Source organism: Mobula birostris, chromosome X, assembly GCF_030028105.1.
Source record: "Mobula birostris isolate sMobBir1 chromosome X, sMobBir1.hap1, whole genome shotgun sequence".
NCBI lineage: Eukaryota > Metazoa > Chordata > Chondrichthyes > Myliobatiformes > Myliobatidae > Mobula > Mobula birostris.
In genome coordinates, this window is record NC_092402.1 from 3,982,414 (window position 1) to 4,001,875 (window position 19,462).

Here is a 19,462-nt window from a genome sequence, read left to right on the forward strand (position 1 = left end):
CCAGATCCTGGTAGTGTGGGACCTGAGGCTCCAGTACCTCCTTCCTGATGGTTGAGGGGTAATAACTGTTCATGAACCTGGTGGTGTGGGTCATGAGGCTCCAGTACCTCCTTCCTGATGGTTGAGGGGGTAATAACTGTTCCCGAGCCTGGTGGTGTGGGTCATGAGGCTCCTGTAGCTCCTTCCTGATGGTTGAGGGGTAATAACTGTTCCTGAACCTGGTGGTGTGGGTCCTGAGGCTCCTGTACCTCCTTCCTGATGGTTGAGGGGTAATAACTGTTCCTGAACCTGGTGGTGTGGGTCCTGAGGCTTCTGTACCTCCTTCCTGATGGTTGAGGGGGTAATAACTGTTCCTGAACCTGGTGGTGTGGGTCCTGAGGCTCCTGCACCTCCTTCCTGATGGTTGAGGGAGTAATAACTGTTCCTGAACCTGGTGGTGTGGGTCCTGAGGCTCCTGTACCTCCTTCCTGATGGTTGAGGGGTAATAACTGTTCCTGAACCTGGTGGTGTGGGTCCTGAGGCTTCTGTACCTCCTTCCTGATGGTTGAGGGGGTAATAACTGTTCCTGAACCTGGTGGTGTGGGTCCTGAGGCTCCTGCACCTCCTTCCTGATGGTTGAGGGGGTAATAACTGTTCCTGAACCTGGTGGTGTGGGTCCTGAGGCTTCTGTACCTCCTTCCTGATGGTTGAGGGGGTAATAACTGTTCCTGAACCTGGTGGTGTGGGTCCTGAGGCTCCTGCACCTCCTTCCTGATGGTTGAGGGGGTAATAACTGTTCCTGAACCTGGTGGTGTGGGTCCTGAGGCTCCTGCACCTCCTTCCTGATGGTTGAGGGGGTAATAACTGTTCCTGAACCTGGTGGTGTGGGTCCTGAGGCTTCTGTACCTCCTTCCTGATGGTTGAGGGGGTAATAACTGTTCCTGAACCTGGTGGTGTGGGTCCTGAGGCTCCTGTACCTCCTTCCATTCAAATTTGAGGATAAGAGTCTGCCGACCAGAAAGCTAACTATTTAAATAATGCAGTTCCGGGAACTTCTCGGTCTTCCCAGGAGATTTGAATGTAACCACTAGTAAAATTAGATCCGCCATGATGAAATGGGAAATCAGCCTAATTCTGCTCCTCATTCTCATTGTACCAGAATTGACTATGGTGCGAGGAATATTATGTTTCAGAAAAGCTGTGAACGAAAAGCGCGGTGAAAGTGATTGCATCATCAGGTTAGCCTGGCCTCTTAAAGCGAAGCCCCAGCTCAATATCAGAATTATTTCCACCAATTACGTTGTCCTACAGTCTTGCGGCCTGGGGACGAAGCTGTTTCCCCATCCTAACAGTCCGTGTCCTAGTGCTATGGTGTAGGTTCAATGAAGTTCGTTAGACCACACTTGTGATCGCTTCTGGTCGTCAGTATAGGAAGGATGTGGAAACTTTAGAGAGGGTGCTTTAGAGATCTACTGCCTGGATTAGAGAGATTTTTCTTTTGCCTTACTCGACTGCAACACAGCGTAACGATTTGACCTATAGGAACAGTGTGCAGGGCAAACTTTTCACTGTACCTCTGTTCTGTGAGGTTGTCATAGTGGGGCAGTGGGGGGGAGTACTGGATTAGTTTACAATTTAGGAGTCAATTTAGGAAAAGGGGAAGCACAACAAGATCTAGGTGTTCTTGTACATCAGTCACTGAAAGCAAGCATGCAAGTACAGCAGGCAGTGAAGAAAGCTAATGGCATGTTGGCCTTCATAACAAGGGGAATTGAGTATAAGAGCAAAGAGGTCCTTCTGCAGCTGTACAGGGCCCTGGTGAGACCACACCTGGAGTACTGGTCTCCAAATTTGAGGAAGAACATTCTTGCTATTGAGGGAGTGCAGCGTAGGTTCACAAGGTTAATTCCCGGGATGGCGGGACTGTCATATGTCGAAAGATTGGAGCGACCGGGCTTGTATACTCTGGAATTTAGAGGGCTGAGAGGGGATCTTATTGAAACACATAAGATTATTAAGGGATTGGACACGCTGGAGGCAGGAAACATGTTCCTGCTGATGGGTGAGTCCAGAAGCAGAGGCCACAGTTTAAGAATTAGGGGTAGGCCATTTAGAACAGAGATGAGGAAAAACTTTTTCACCCAGAGAGTGGTGGATATATGGAATGCTCTGCCCCAGAAGGCTGTGGAGGCCAAGTCTCTGAATGCTTTCAAGAACGAGATGGATAGAGCTCTTAAAGATAGCGGAATTAAAGGTTATGGGGATAAGGCAGGAACTGGATACTGATTGTGGATGATCAGCCATGATCACAGTGAATGGCGGTGCTGGCTCGAAGGGCCGAATGGCCTACTCCTGCACCTGTTGTCTGTTGTCTATTTTTTTATGTGGAATTTTCTGATCCTCTTCGGTGACCCCCTCCAGACCAGAGGGGTGCAGCCAGTTAGAACTCTTTCCACAGTGCATCCTGTAGAAATTTGCAAGAGTTAATGGAAACGTATATCAACTCCTAATGAAATATAGCCGCTGTCGTTGCCCTCTTTGTAAACCTCGGTGTTGCTCGTGTGAGCGTGTGGATCAGTGGGGATTTGGGCTGGGTTTCCTGCTGGAGACTCTGAAATAGGAATTGCCTTTCCAGTGACTCTGATTCTAAGTTGAGGCTGCCATGTAGGTTTGGATATCCAGAACTGGGGGATGCAGCCTCACGATTCGGGGGGGAGTAGATTCAGGACGGAGATGAGGAGGAACTGCTTTTCCCAGACGGTGGTGAATCTGTGGAATTTCTGCCCAATAGAGCAGTGGAGGATACCTCAGTAAATGTGGATAGATTTTTGCGTTGTCGGGGAATTAAGGGTTCTGGGGAAAAGGCAGGTAGGTGGAGATGAGTCCATGGCCATGATCTTATTGAATGGTGGAGCAGGCTCGACGGGCCAAATGGCCGACTCCTGCTCCCGTTTCTTATGTTCTTATGTTAACAAGCAAAATGCTGGAGGAACTCACTTCAGCAGGTCAGGCAACATCTATGGAAAGGAATGAAGAGTTGATGTTTTGGATCAAGGCTCTTCACCAGGACTGTGTGTTCCACTGGGCTTCCAACATCTGCAGAATGTCTTGAGTTTAAGGATTTGTGTGTCCATTGCGGAGTTTGCAGGCTCCCCCCGTGACCGAGTGGGCATCCTCGGGTTACCTCCGACATTCCAAAGGCATGCAGGCGAAGCCCCTTTCTTCCCGGACGTCTCAGGAAATGGCTCGTCAGCCCTTGCTGAGTGCCGAGAAACCCACCTTTCTCCGGCCTTGTACGTCTAGAGTATACGCACTCTGGTGCCGCCAAGTCCGTGAGATTGGGATGTCTCTCCCATCCAAGCCCCGGTTTGTGTGAATGTTGTGTGATTTTTACAGCTGTTACAGCTCATCGGCAGGAAATAACAGACTGCACGCCACATACAATTAAACTAACTATATTTATGAATATTAACTAAAGGGTTAGTAAAGAAAAGAAAAAAAAACAAAAAGGGCCCATTATAATTAAACAGTCAAATGTGCATGGGAGCTTATAGATTCCAAAAGTCATACTCGCCAATCCCCAGTAGACTCCCACACCTTGGCTCCATCAAATCACGGTCCTTTCCAGATCAAATCCTATCCCCGGTTCTCGCCAGTGTCTCTGTCTTCATCTTCTGCTGAACAAAGACAAAAGACTCCCACCGGTGTCAGGCACGGGGGGGATAAGTAACCCACACCCCCAGCCTTCTCTCCTGATCGGATGACCCACATTCCTAAGCACCCCTCATCCCTAACAGTAAACCCAAGCACTGCTTCTACAGAAAGACTGTGACGTGAACCACTCTACAATAATTAGCAGTGAAACCTTGATACCAGGGCGTTACGCAGAAGAGGGTTAATAAGGTCTTAGTGTGCTATATCGGCACTTATGGGCTGCCCAAAACTTCCACGGACTGTGGTTGTTGAAGTATTTTACAGAACGTTTCAATGCACATTCAACAAAAGAAAAAGTTAATCTGACTAATCTTGAAGGGACCAGTGGTTAAGGTTCTAAATTGGCATTTCTGTGAAGGGTGGCGGGGTGGAGATGAGTCACTACCAAAGGAGGTGTAGGGCACTCGTTCCCTCTGTTAGCCTGCAGGTCGCCCTTGGGCAAGGTGTAGCACCTGCTTAGCCTCCCCAATCAGGGTGATGGGAAGACGTGGGAGCAGATGGTGGGTGGTCGTATGAACAGCTGGTGCATATCGCAAAGTCCAAAGTAAAATTTATTATCAGAGTACGTCACCACATACAACAACCCTGAGATTCATTTTCCTGTGGGCATACTCAGCAAATTTATAGAATAGTAACTGTAAACAAGAGCAATGAAAGATCAAGTAGCGTTTAGAAGACAGCAAACCGTGCACCGTGCTGTTTAATAACGAGAACATGAAACAAGATAGAAAGTCCTTAAAATAAGATCATTGAAGTGAGGACATCTCAGTCAGTGAGTGTAGTTATCTTCTTTGGTTCAATAGCCTGATGGTTGAGGTGTAATAACCATTCCTGAACCTGGTGGTGTGGGTCCTGAGGATCCTGTACCTCCTTCCTGATGGTTGAGGAGTAATAACTGTTCCTGAACCTGGTGGTGTGGGTCCTGAGGCTCCTGTACCTCCTTCCTGATGGTTGAGGAGTAATAACTGTTCCTGAACCTGGTGGTGTGGGTCCTGAGGCTCCTGTACCTCCTTCCTGATGGTTGAGGGGTAATAACTGTTCCTGAACCTGGTGGTGTGGGTCCTGAGGCTCCTGTACCTCCTTCCTGATGGTTGAGGGGTAATAACCATTCCTGAACCTGGTGGTGTGGGTCCTGAGGATCCTGTACCTCCTTCCTGACGGTTGAGGGGTAATAATTGTTCCTGAACCTGGTGGTGTGGGTCCTGAGGCTCCTGTACCTCCTTCCTGATGGTTGAGGAGTAATAACTGTTCCTGAACCTGGTGGTGTGAGTCCTGAGGCTCCTGTACCTCCTTCCTGATGGTTGAGGGGGTAATAACTGTTCCTGAACCTGGTGGTGTGGGTCCTGAGGCTCCTGTACCTCCTTCCCGATGGTTGAGGGGTAATAACTGTTCCTGAACATGGTGGTGTGGGACCTGAGGCTCCCGTACCTCCTTCCTGATGGTTGAGGGGTAATAACTGTTCCTGAACCTGGTGGTGTGGGTCCTGAGGATCCTGTACCTCCTTCCTGATGTTTGAGGAGTAATAACTGTTCCTGAACCTGGTGGTGTGGGCCCTGAGGCTCCTGTACCTCCTTCCTGATGGTTGAGGGGGTAATAACTGTTCCTGAACCTGGTGGTGTGGGACCTGAGGCTCCTGTACCTCCTTCCTGATGGTTGAGGGGTAATAACCGTTCCTGAACCTGATGGTGTGGGTCCTGAGGCTCCTGTACCTCCTTCCTGATGGTTGAGGGGTAATAACTGTTCCTGAACCTGGTGGTGTGGGTCCTGAGGCTCCTGTACCTCCTTCCTGATGGTTGAGGAGTAATAACTGTTCCTGAACCTGGTGGTGTGAGTTCTGAGGCTCCTGTACCTCCTTCCTGATGGTTGAGGGGTAATAACTGTCCCTGAACCTGGTGGTGTGGGTCCTGAGGCTCCTGTACGTCCTTCCTGATGGATGAGGGGGTAATAACTGTTCCTGAACCTGGTGGTGTGGGTCCTGAGGCTCCTGTACCTCCTTCCTGATGGTTGAGGGGTAATTACTGTTCCTGTACCTGGTGGTGTGGGTCCTGAGGCTCCTGTACCTCCTTCCTGATGGTTGAGGGGTAATAACTGTTCCTGAACCTGGTGGTGTGGGTCCTGAGGCTCCTGTACCTCCTTCCTGATGGTTGAGGGGTAATTACTGTTCCTGTACCCGGTGCTGTGGGACCTGAGGCTCCTGTATCTCCTTCCTGATGGCAGCAGCGAGAAGAGAGTCGAGCTGGATGGTGAGGGTCTTTGGGTGCTGCTTTCCTGCAACAGTGTTTCATGTGGATGTGCTCAATGGTTGGGAGGGCTTTACCCGTGACGTACTGGGCTGAATCCACTAACTTTTGCAGAATTTTCTGCTCAAAGGCATCGGTGTCCCCACACCGGGCCGTAATGCAGCCAGTCAGCAAACTTTCCACGACATATCTATAGAAGTTTGTCAAGTCCTGGTGATGCGACCACTGATGCCAGGCGGACAATCTCTGAAGAGTATAGATAATGGCCGGGCAGCCACAGAAAGACCATGACTGCCCACGTCATGTGATGTGGCACGTAATGCAGGTTTGCAGATCCTGGCTCCCGCCGGGCGCCACAGTAACGTAGCGGTTAGCCTGACGCTATCACCGCTCGGGGTATCGAAGTTCAATGCCAGCGCTATCTGCAAGTAATCTGTACGTACTCACCGTGACTACGTGGGTTTCATCCCGGTGCTCCGGTTTCCCCCCACCGTCCAATAGGCTGATTTGGTCGTTGTAAATTAGGCCAGGGATAAATCGGTGGGTTGCAGGGCGCCATAGCTGAAAGGACTGGGAGTGCCTAGTTCTGTGCCGTATCTGAGATGCAAATTGGACACGCTGGAATGAAATCTTGGGGAAGTTGGAAACAGACAGGAGAACTCAAACCCCTCTATCACAGTTCCACAGGGATCAGAAACTCACTCTGTGTGTGTGTGTGTGTGTGTGTTGGGTTAATCACATGTACCACAGTCCCTGATAGTGCTATTAACGCACCCTGTGTTCACCGCAGTGGCGCCTGAGGGTACGAAACCCGCTATCAGGAACTCGCCAACAACATCTTGAAGTCGTTTCCTGATGCGGATGTTTCTGGAGATGTCGGGAGGAAAGGTAATCCCAGGATTTTTTCGGTTCGGTACGGTACTGCCGAGGGACTGGAGCAAATTCCGACCTTCTTTCTCGTCGACGTTCGGTACTGGGGTGGGGGGGGGTGAATCTGAAATTTCTCTTCACATCGCAAGCTTTATCAAATTTAAAAGTGCTCCTCCGCACCCACTGACCCACCCTCCGCACCGCCAACCACCCACTGACCCACCCCTCCACACCCCCAACCACCCACTGACCCACCCCTCCACACCCCCAATCACCCACTGCCCCACCCCTCCACACCCCCAATCACCCACCGACACATCCCCAATCACCTACTGACCCACCCCTCCACACCCCCAATGACCCACCGATCCACCCCTCCACACCCCCAATCACCCACCGACCCACCACTCCACACCCCCAATCACCCACCGACCCACCCCTCCACACACCTCCAATCACCCACCGACACACCCCTCCACACCCCTAATCATCCACTGACCCACCCCTCCAAACCCCCAATCACCCACTGACCCACCCACTGACACACCCACTGACCCACCCCTCCACACCCCCAATCACCCACTGACCCACCCCTCCACACACCCAATCACCCAGTGACCCACCCCTCCACACCCCCAATCACCCACCGATCCACCCCTATACACCCCCAATCACCCACCGACCCACCACTCCACACCCCCAATCACCCACCGACCCACCCCTCCACACACCTCCAATCACCCACCGACACACCCCTCCACACCCCTAATCATCCACTGACCCACCCCTCCACACCCCCAATCACCCACTGACCCACCCCTCCACAACCCCAATCACCCACTGACCCACCCCTCCACACCCCCAATCACCCACCGACCCACCCCTCCACACCCCCAATCACCCACTGACTCACCCCTCCACACCCCCGACCACCCACCGACCCTCCCCTCCACACCCCCGACCACCCACTGACCCCCCAATCACCCACCGACCCACCCCTCCACACCCCCGACCACCCACCGACGCTCCCCTCCACACCCCCGACCACCCACCGACCCTCCCCTCCACACCCCCGACCACCCACTGACCCCCCAATCACCCACCGACCCACCCCTCCACACCCCCGACCACCCACCGACGCTCCCCTCCACACCCCCGACCACCCACTGACCCACCACTCCACACACCCGACCACCCACCGACCCTCCCCTCCACACCCCCGACCACCCACTGACCCCCCAATCACCCACCGACCCACCCCTCCACACCCCCGACCACCCACCGACGCTCCCCTCCACACCCCCGACCACCCACTGACCCCCCAATCACCCACCGACCCACCCCTCCACACCCCCAATCACCCACCGACCCACCCCTCCACACACCTCCAATCACCCACCGACACACCCCTCCACACCCCCAATCACCCACTGACACACCCTCCACACCCCCAATCACCCACTGACCCACCTCTCCACACCCCCAGTCACCCACCGACCCACCCCTCCGCACCCCCAGTCACCCACCGACCCACCCCTCCGCACCCCCAGTCACCCACCGACCCACCCCTCCGCACCCCCAGTCACCCACCGACCCACCCCTCCGCACCCCCAGTCACCCACCGACCCACCCCTCCGCACCCCCAGTCACCCACCGACCCACCCCTCCGCACCCCCAGTCACCCACCGACCCACCCCCAGTCACCCACCGACCCACCCCCAGTCACCCACCGACCCACCCCTCCGCACCCCCAATCACACAACCGACCCACCCCTCCACACGCCCAATCACCCACCGACGCTCCCCTCCACACCCCCGACCACCCACTGACCCACCACTCCACACACCCGACCACCCACCGACGCTCCCCTCCACACCCCCGACCACCCACTGACCCCCCAATCACCCACCGACCCACCCCTCCACACACCTCCAATCACCCACCGACACACCCCTCCACACCCCCAATCACCCACTGACACAACCTCCACACCCCCAATCACCCACTGACCCACCTCTCCACACCCCAAATCACCCACCGACCCACCCCTCCGCACCCCCAGTCACCCACCGACCCACCCCTCCGCACCCCCAGTCACCCACCGACCCACCCCTCCGCACCCCCAGTCACCCACCGACCCACCCCTCCGCACCCCCAGTCACCCACCGACCCACCCCTCCGCACCCCCAGTCACCCACCGACCCACCCCTCCGCACCCCCAGTCACCCACCGACCCACCCCTCCGCACCCCCAGTCACCCACCGACCCATCCACTGACCCACCCCTCCACACCCCCAATCACCCACTGACCCACCCCTCCACACCCCAATCACCCACTGACCCACCCCTCCACACCCCCAATCACCCACCGACCCACCACTCCCCACCCCCAATCACCCACCGACCCACCCCTCCACACCCCCAATCACTAAATTACTCACCCTTCCACACCCCCAAATCACCCACTGACCCACCGCTGCACACCCCCAATCACCCACTGACCCACCCCTCCAAGTCCCAATCTCCCACCGACACACCCCTCCGCACCCCCAATCACCCACCGACCCACCCCTCCGCACCCCCAATCACCCACCGACCCACCCCTCCGCACCCCCAATCACCCACCGACCCACCCCTCCGCACCCCCAATCACCCACCGACCCACCCCTCCGCACCCCCAATCACCCACCGACCCACCCCTCCGCACCCCCAATCACCCACCGACCCACCCCTCCGCACCCCCAATCACCCACCGACCCACCCCTCCGCACCCCCAATCACCCACCGACCCACCCCTCCGCACCCCCAATCACCCACCGACCCACCCCTCCGCACCCCCAATCACCCACCGACCCACCCCTCCGCACCCCCAATCACCCACCGACCCACCCCTCCGCACCCCCAATCACCCACCGACCCACCCCTCCGCACCCCCAATCACCCACCGACCCACCCCTCCGCACCCCCAATCACCCACCGACCCACCCCTCCGCACCCCCAATCACCCACCGACCCACCCCTCCGCACCCCCAATCACCCACCGACCCACCCCTCCGCACCCCCAATCACCCACCGACCCACCCCTCCGCACCCCCAATCACCCACCGACCCACCCCTCCGCACCCCCAATCACCCACCGACCCACCCCTCCGCACCCCCAATCACCCACCGACCCACCCCTCCGCACCCCCAATCACCCACCGACCCACCCCTCCGCACCCCCAATCACCCACCGACCCACCCCTCCGCACCCCCAATCACCCACCGACCCACCCCTCCGCACCCCCAATCACCCACCGACCCACCCCTCCGCACCCCCAATCACCCACCGACCCACCCCTCCGCACCCCCAATCACCCACCGACCCACCCCTCCGCACCCCCAATCACCCACCGACCCACCCCTCCGCACCCCCAATCACCCACCGACCCACCCCTCCGCACCCCCAATCACCCACCGACCCACCCCTCCGCACCCCCAATCACCCACCGACCCACCCCTCCGCACCCCCAATCACCCACCGACCCACCCCTCCGCACCCCCAATCACCCACCGACCCACCCCTCCGCACCCCCAATCACCCACCGACCCACCCCTCCGCACCCCCAATCACCCACCGACCCACCCCTCCGCACCCCCAATCACCCACCGACCCACCCCTCCGCACCCCCAATCACCCACCGACCCACCCCTCCGCACCCCCAATCACCCACCGACCCACCCCTCCGCACCCCCAATCACCCACCGACCCACCCCTCCGCACCCCCAATCACCCACCGACCCACCCCTCCGCACCCCCAATCACCCACCGACCCACAACTCCAAACCCCCAATCACCCACCGACCCACCCCTCCACACCCCCAATCACCCACCGACCCACCCCTCCACACACCCAATCACCCAGTGACCCACCCCTCCACACCCCCAATCACCCACCGATCCACCCCTCCACACCCCCAATCACCCACCGACCCACCACTCCCCACCTCCAATCACCCACCGACACACCCCTCCACACACCTCCAATCACCCACCGACACACCCCTCCACACCCCTAATCATCCACCGACCCACCCCTCCACACCCCCGACCACCCACCGACCCTCCCCTCCACACCCCCGACCACCCACCGACACTCCCCTCCACACCCCCGACCACCCACCGACGCTCCCCTCCGCACCTCCGACCACCCACCGACGCTCCCCTCCGCACTCCCAATCACCCACCGACCCACCACTCCACACCCCCAATCACCCACCGACCCACCCCTCCACACACCTCCAATCACCCACCTTCACACCCCTCCACACACCTCCAATCACCCACCTTCACACCCCTCCACACCCCTAATCATCCACTGACCCACCCCTCCACACCCCCAATCACCCACTGACCCACCCACTGACCCACCCGTCCACACCCCCGACCACCCACCGACCCTCCCCTGCACACCCCCGACCACCCACTGACCCCCCAATCTCCCACCGACCACCCACCGACGCTCCCCTCCACACCCCGACCACCCACTGACCCACCCCTCCACACCCCCAATCACCCACCGACCCACCCCTCCACACACCTCCACTGACCCACCCCTCCGCACACCTCCAATCACCCACCGACACACCCCTCCACACCCACAATCACCCACTGACCCACCCCTCCGCACCCCCAATCACCCAGTGACCCACCCCTCTGCACCCCCAATCACCCAGTGACCCACCCCTCCGCACCCCCAATCACCCAGTGACCCACCCCTCCGCACCCCCAATCACCCAGTGACCCACCCCTCCTCACCCCCAATCACCCAGTGACCCACCCCTCCGCACCCCCAATCACCCAGTGACCCACCCCTCCGCACCCCCAATCACCCACCGACCCACCACTCCACACCCCCAATCACCCACCGACCCACCACTCCCCACCCCCAATCACCCACCGACCCACCCCTCCACACACCTCCAATCACCCACCGACACACCCCTCCACACCCCTAATCATCCACTGACCCACCACTCCACACCCCCAATCACCCACCGACCCACCCCTCCACACACCTCCAATCACCCACCTCCACACCCCTCCACACCCCTAATCATCCACTGACCCACCCCTCCACACCCCGAGTCACCCACCGACCCACCCCTCCACACCCCCGACCACCCACCGACCTACCACTCCACACCCCCGACCACCCACCGACGCTCCCCTCCACACCCCCGACCACCCACTGACGCTCCCCTCCGCACCCCCAATCACCCACTGACCCACCACTCCACACCCCCAATCACCCACCGACCCACCCACTGACCCACCCGTCCACACCCCCGACCACCCACCGACCCTCCCCTCCACACCCCCGAGCACCCACTGACCCCCCAATCTCCCACCGACCACCCACCGACGCTCCCCTCCACACCCCGACCACCCACTGACCCACCCCTCCACACCCCCAATCACCCACCGACCCACCCCTCCACACCCCCAATCACCCACCGACCCACCCCTCCACACCCCCAATCACCCACTGACCCACCCCTCCACACCCCCAATCACCCACTGACCCACCCCTCCACAGTCCCAATCACCCACTGACCCACCTGTCCACACCCCAATCACCCACTGACCCACCCCTCCACACCCCCAATCAACCACTGACCCACCCCTCCACACCCCCAATCACCCACTGCACCACCCCTCCACACCCCCAATCACCCACTGACCCACCCCTCCACAGTCCCAATCACCCACTGACCCACCTGTCCACACCCCAATCACCCACTGACCCACCCCTCCACACCCCCAATCACCCACCGACCCACCCCTCCACACACCCAATCACCCACTGACCCACCCCTCCACACCCCTAATCACCCACTGACCCACCCCTCCACACCCCCGATCACCCACTGACCCACCCCTCCACACCCCCAACTACCCTCTGACACACCCCTCCACACCCCCGATCACCCACTGACCCACCCCTCCACACCCCCAACTACCCTCTGACACACCCCTCCACACCCCCGATCACCCACTGACCCACCCCTCCACACCCCCAACTACCCACTGACACACCCCTCCACACCCCCAATCACCCACTGACCCACCCCTCCACACACCCAATCACCCACTGACCCACCCCTCTACACCCCCAATCACCCACTGACCCACCCCTCCACACCCCCAATCACCCACCGACCCACCCCTCCACACCCCCAATCACCCACTGACCCACCCCTCCACACCCCCAATCACCCACCGACCCACCCCTCCACACCCCCAATCACCCACTGACCCACCCGTCCACACCCCCAATCACCCACTGACCCACCCCTCCACACGCCCAATCACCCACCGACCCACCCCTCCACAGTCCCAATCACCCACCGATCCACCCCTCCGCACCCCCAATCACCCACCGATCCAACCCTCCGCACCCCCAATCACCCACCGATCCAACCCTCCGCACCCCCAATCACCCACCGATCCACCCCTCCGCACCCCCAATCACCCACCGACCCACCCCTCCACACACCTCCAATCACCCACCTCCACACCCCTAATCATCCACTGACCCACCCCTCCACACCCCCAATCACCCACTGACCCACCCCTCCACACCCCAAATCTCCCACTGACCCACCCCTCCACACCCCCAATCACCCACTGACCCACCCCTCCACACCCCCGATCACCCACTGACCCACCCCTCCACACCCCCAATCACCCACTGACCCACCCCTCTACACCCCCAATCACCCACCGACCCACCCCACCACACCCCCAATCACCCACCGACCCACCCCTCCACACACCCAATCACCCACTGACCCACCACTCCGCACCCCCAATCACCCACCGATCCACCCCTCCACAACCCCAATCACCCACCGACCCTCCCCTCCACACCCCCGACCACCCACTGACCCCCCAATCACCCACCGACCCACCCCTCCACACCCCCGACCACCCACCGACGCTCCCCTCCACACCCCCGACCACCCACGGACCCACCCCTCCACACCCCCAATCACCCACCGACCCACCCCTCCACACCCCCAATCACCCACTGATCCACCCCTCCACACCCTCAGTCACCCACTGACCCACCCCTCCACACCCTCAATCACCCACTGACCCACCACTCCACACCCCCAATCACCCACTGACCCCCCAATCACCCACCGACGCTCCCCTCCACACCCCCAATCACCCACGGACCCACCCCTCCACACCCCCAATCACCCACCGACCCACCCCTCCACACCCCCAATCACCCACTGATCCACCCCTCCACACCACCAGTCACCCACTGACCCACCCCTCCACACCCTCAATCACCCACTGACCCACCACTCCACACCCCCAATCACCCACTGACCCCCCAATCACCCACCGACCCACCCCTCCACACCCCCGACCACCCACCGACGCTCCCCTCCACACCCCCGACCACCCACCGACGCTCCCCTCCACACCCCCGACCACCCACCGACGCTCCCCTCCACACCCCCAATCACCCACCGACCCACCCCTCCACACACCTCCAGTCACCCACCGACACACCCCTCCACACACCTCCAATCACCCACCGACCCACCCCTCCACACCCCCGACCACCCACCGACCCACCCCTCCACACCCCCGATCACCCACTGACCCACCCCTCCACACCCCCAACTACCCACTGACACACCCCTCCACACCCCCAATCACCCACTGACCCACCCCTCCACACACCCAATCACCCACTGACCCACCCCTCTACACCCCCAATCACCCACTGACCCACCCCTCCACACCCCCAATCACCCACTGACCCACCCGTCCACACCCCCAATCACCCACTGACCCACCCCTCCACACGCCCAATCACCCACCGACCCACCCCTCCACAGTCCCAATCACCCACCGATCCACCCCTCCGCACCCCCAATCACCCACCGATCCAACCCTCCGCACCCCCAATCACCCACCGATCCAACCCTCCGCACCCCCAATCACCCACCGATCCACCCCTCCGCACCCCCAATCACCCACCGACCCACCCCTCCACACACCTCCAATCACCCACCTCCACACCCCTAATCATCCACTGACCCACCCCTCCACACCCCCAATCACCCACTGACCCACCCCTCTACACCCCCAATCACCCACCGACCCACCCCACCACACCCCCAATCACCCACCGACCCACCCCTCCACACACCCAATCACCCACTGACCCACCACTCCGCACCCCCAATCACCCACCGATCCACCCCTCCACAACCCCAATCACCCACCGACCCTCCCCTCCACACCCCCGACCACCCACTGACCCCCCAATCACCCACCGACCCACCCCTCCACACCCCTGACCACCCACCGACGCTCCCCTCCACACCCCCGACCACCCACGGACCCACCCCTCCACACCCCCAATCACCCACGGACCCACCCCTCCACACCCCCAATCACCCACCGACCCACCCCTCCACACCCCCAATCACCCACTGATCCACCCCTCCACACCACCAGTCACCCACTGACCCACCCCTCCACACCCTCAATCACCCACTGACCCACCACTCCACACCCCCAATCACCCACTGACCCCCCAATCACCCACCGACCCACCCCTCCACACCCCCGACCACCCACCGACGCTCCCCTCCACACCCCCGACCACCCACCGACGCTCCCCTCCACACCCCCGACCACCCACCGACGCTCCCCTCCACACCCCCAATCACCCACCGACCCACCCCTCCACACACCTCCAGTCACCCACCGACACACCCCTCCACACACCTCCAATCACCCACCGACCCACCCCTCCACACCCCCGACCACCCACCAACCCACCCCTCCACACCCCTGACCACCCACCGACCCTCCCCTCCACACCCCTGACCACCCACTGACCCCCCAATCACGCACCGACCCACCCCTCCACACCCCCGACCACCCACCGACGCTCCCCTCCACACCCCCGACCACCCACCGACGCTCCCCTCCACACCCCCGACCACCCACTGAACCACCCCTCCACACCCCCAATCATCCACCGACCCACCCCTCCATACACCTCCAATCACCCACCGACACACCCCTCCACACCCCCGATCACCCACCGACCCACCACTCCACACCCCCGACCACCCACCGACGCTCCCCTCCACACCCCTGACCACCCACTGACCCACCCCTCCACACCCCCAATCACCCACCGACCCACCCCTCCACACACCTCCAATCACCCACCGACACACCCCTCCACACCCCCAATCACCCACTGACCCACCCCTCCACACACCTCCAATCACCCACTGACACACCCCTCCACACCCCCAATCACCCACCGACCCACCCCTCCACACCCCCAATCACCCACTGCACCACCCCTCCACACCCCCAATCACCCACTGACCCACCCCTCCACAGTCCCAATCACCCACTGACCCACCTGTCCACACCCCAATCACCCACTGACCCACCCCTCCACACCCCCAATCACCCACTGACCCACCCCTCCACACCCCCAATCACCCACTGACCCACCCCTCCATACCCCCGATCACCCACTGACCCACCCCTCCACAGCCGCAATCACCCACTGACCCACCCCTCCACACCCCCAACTACCCTCTGACACACCCCTCCACACCCACAATCACCCACTGACCCACCCCTCCACACCCCCAACTACCCACTGACCCAGACCTCCACACCCCCAACTACCCACTGACACACCCCTCCACACCCCCAATCACCCACTGACCCACCCCTCCACACACCCAATCACCCACTGACCCACCCCTCTACACCCCCAATCACCCACTGACCCACCCCTCCACACCCCCAATCACCCACCGACCCACCCCTCCACACCCCCAATCACCCACTGACCCACCCCTCCATACCCCCAATCACCCACTGACCCACCCCTCCACACCCCGAATCACCCACCGACCCACCCCTCCACACACCCAATCACCCACTGACACACCCCTCCACACCCCCAATCACCCACTGCACCACCCCTCCACACCCCCAATCACCCACTGACCCACCCCTCCACAGTCCCAATCACCCACTGACCCACCTGTCCACACCCCAATCACCCACTGACCCACCCCTCCACACCCCCAATCACCCACTGACCCACCCCTCCATACCCCCGATCACCCACTGACCCACCCCTCCACAGCCGCAATCACCCACTGACCCACCCCTCCACACCCCCAACTACCCTCTGACACACCCCTCCACACCCACAATCACCCACTGACCCACCCCTCCACACCCCCAACTACCCACTGACCCAGACCTCCACACCCCCAACTACCCACTGACACACCCCTCCACACCCCCAATCACCCACTGACCCACCCCTCCACACACCCAATCACCCACTGACCCACCCCTCTACACCCCCAATCACCCACTGACCCACCCCTCCACACCCCTAATCACCCACTGACCCACCCCTCCACACCCCAATCACCCACTGACCCACTCCTCCACACCCCCAATCACCCACCGACCCACCCCTCCACACACCCAATCACCCACTGACCCACCCCTCCATACCCCCAATCACCCACTGACCCACTCCTCCACACCCCCAATCACCCACCGACCCACCCCTCCACACCCCCAATCACCCACTGACCCACCCCTCCACACCCCCAATCACCCACTGACCCACCCCTCCACACCCCTAATCATCCACTGACCCACCCCTCCACACCCCTAATCATCCACTGACACACCCCTCCACACCCCCAATCACCCACTGACCCACCCCTCCACACACCCCCAATCACCCACTGACCCACCCCTCCACACCCCCCAATCACCGACTGACCCACCCCTCCACACCCCCAATCACCCACTGACCCACCCCTCCACACCCCCAATCACCCACTGACCCACCCCTCCACACCGCTAATCATCCACTGACCCACCCCTCCACACCCCTAATCATCCACTGACCCACCCCTCCACACCCCTAATCATCCACTGACACACCCCTCTACAGTCCCAACCGTTCTGTAACCCATAACATCTTTGAAAGAAGTGTCTCTAGTTAGAGTTTAGGTTCCCAAAGAGCAAGATGACACAACCAACAGGAATCTGACTGACTGAATTTTGACATTCCCCCCAGATTTAACATACAGTGTGTCCTTTTTTAAGAAGCAAGTGTTCTCTGCTTTATCTTGAGACCAAGCATTACATACTGAACCCTGTGTAAAATACTCAAATCGTTCCCCATCCTCAGCTGTTTTTACATGGATTATATGACTGTTCAATCATTAACTCTCAACATGGCAAAATGGCTTTTTTTTATCAATGTAGTACGGTCATTGCTTAAAATGTTTTCTCTAGCTATTGCTTAATTTCAGGCAACTGCTACGTACGTGTGTGTGTGTGTCTATTGAGGAGCGGAGTACTTCACCCCATTTGACCCTCTTGTGGTGATCTTGTACATTGAGGCAGATGGTTAGGATTCCTGAACTAGCTTTCAGGTTATGTGTGGAGGGCAGGTTATTGGGTGTTTTTAACGCAGAGGTCGATGGGTTCTTGATTAGTCTGAGCGTGAAAGGTTACGGGGGCAAGGCAGGAGAATGTGGCTCAGAGCGGAAATGGATCAGCCATGATCAAAACCCAGAGCGGACTCGGTGGGCCGAACAGCATAATTCTGCTCCGATACCTTCTGGTCTCAAGCCGAGATCCTTCTTCAGGACTGAAGGCAGTGTCTTTCCAAATCACCATTCTGCACTGAGGTTTGTCAGCGTTGAACACTACAGCACGGTTCACACCCTCTGGCCCATGACGTTGTGCCGACCTTTTTACCTACTCCAAGATCTACCTGAGCCTTCCCTCCTATACAGCCCTCTGTTTTTCTGTCATCCATGTGCCTATATATCTAAGGGTCTCTTAAATGTTGGCCTCTACCTTCGCTCCCTCGCTTGCTCAACCTGGCTGCATGAGACGTGCTCTCTAATCCAGGCAGCATCCTGGTGAATCTCTTCTGTACCCTCTCTAATCCAGGCAGCATCCTGGTGGATCTCCTCTGCACCCTCTCTAATCCAGGCAGCATCCTGGTGAATCTCCTCTGCACCCTCTCTGATCCAGGCAGCATCCTGGTAAATCTCCCTCTGCACCCTCTCTAATCCAGGCAGCATCCTGGTGAATCTCCTCTGCACCCTCTCTAATCCAGACAGCGTCCTGGTGAATCTCCCTCTGCACCCTCTCTGATCCAGGCAGCATCCTGGTAAATCTCCCTCTGCACCCTCTCTAATCCAGGCAGCATCCTGGTAAATCTCCTCTGCGCCCTCTCCAATCCAGGCAGCATCCTGGTAAATCAGCTCTACACCCTCTCTAATCCAGGCAGCATCCTGGTGAGTCTCCTCTGCGCCCTCTCTAATCCAGGCAGCATCCTGGCGAATCTCCTCTGCACCCTCTCTAATCCAGGCAGCATCCTGGTGAATCAGCTCTACACTCTCTCTAATCCAGGCAGCATCCTGGTGAATCAACTCTGCACCCTCTCTAATCCAGGCAGCATCCTGGTGAATCTCCTCTGCACCCTCTCTAATCCAGGCAGCATCCTGGTGAATCAGCTCTACACCCTCTCTAATCCTTACTATAATGAGGCGACCAGAA

At 59.5% G+C, this 19,462-nt stretch overlaps 1 protein-coding gene across 1 annotated transcript in view; it reads left to right on the forward strand.

The window, feature by feature from the left end:
• LOC140191841 (migration and invasion enhancer 1-like) overlaps positions 1–19,462 on the forward strand; it is a 31,164-nt gene that overhangs the window by 5,842 nt on the left and 5,860 nt on the right. Inside the window, exon 2 of the mRNA XM_072249628.1 lies at positions 6,735–6,821. Within this exon, the coding sequence (XP_072105729.1) occupies positions 6,735–6,821 (87 nt within the window). The remainder of the gene's footprint in view (positions 1–6,734; positions 6,822–19,462) is intronic.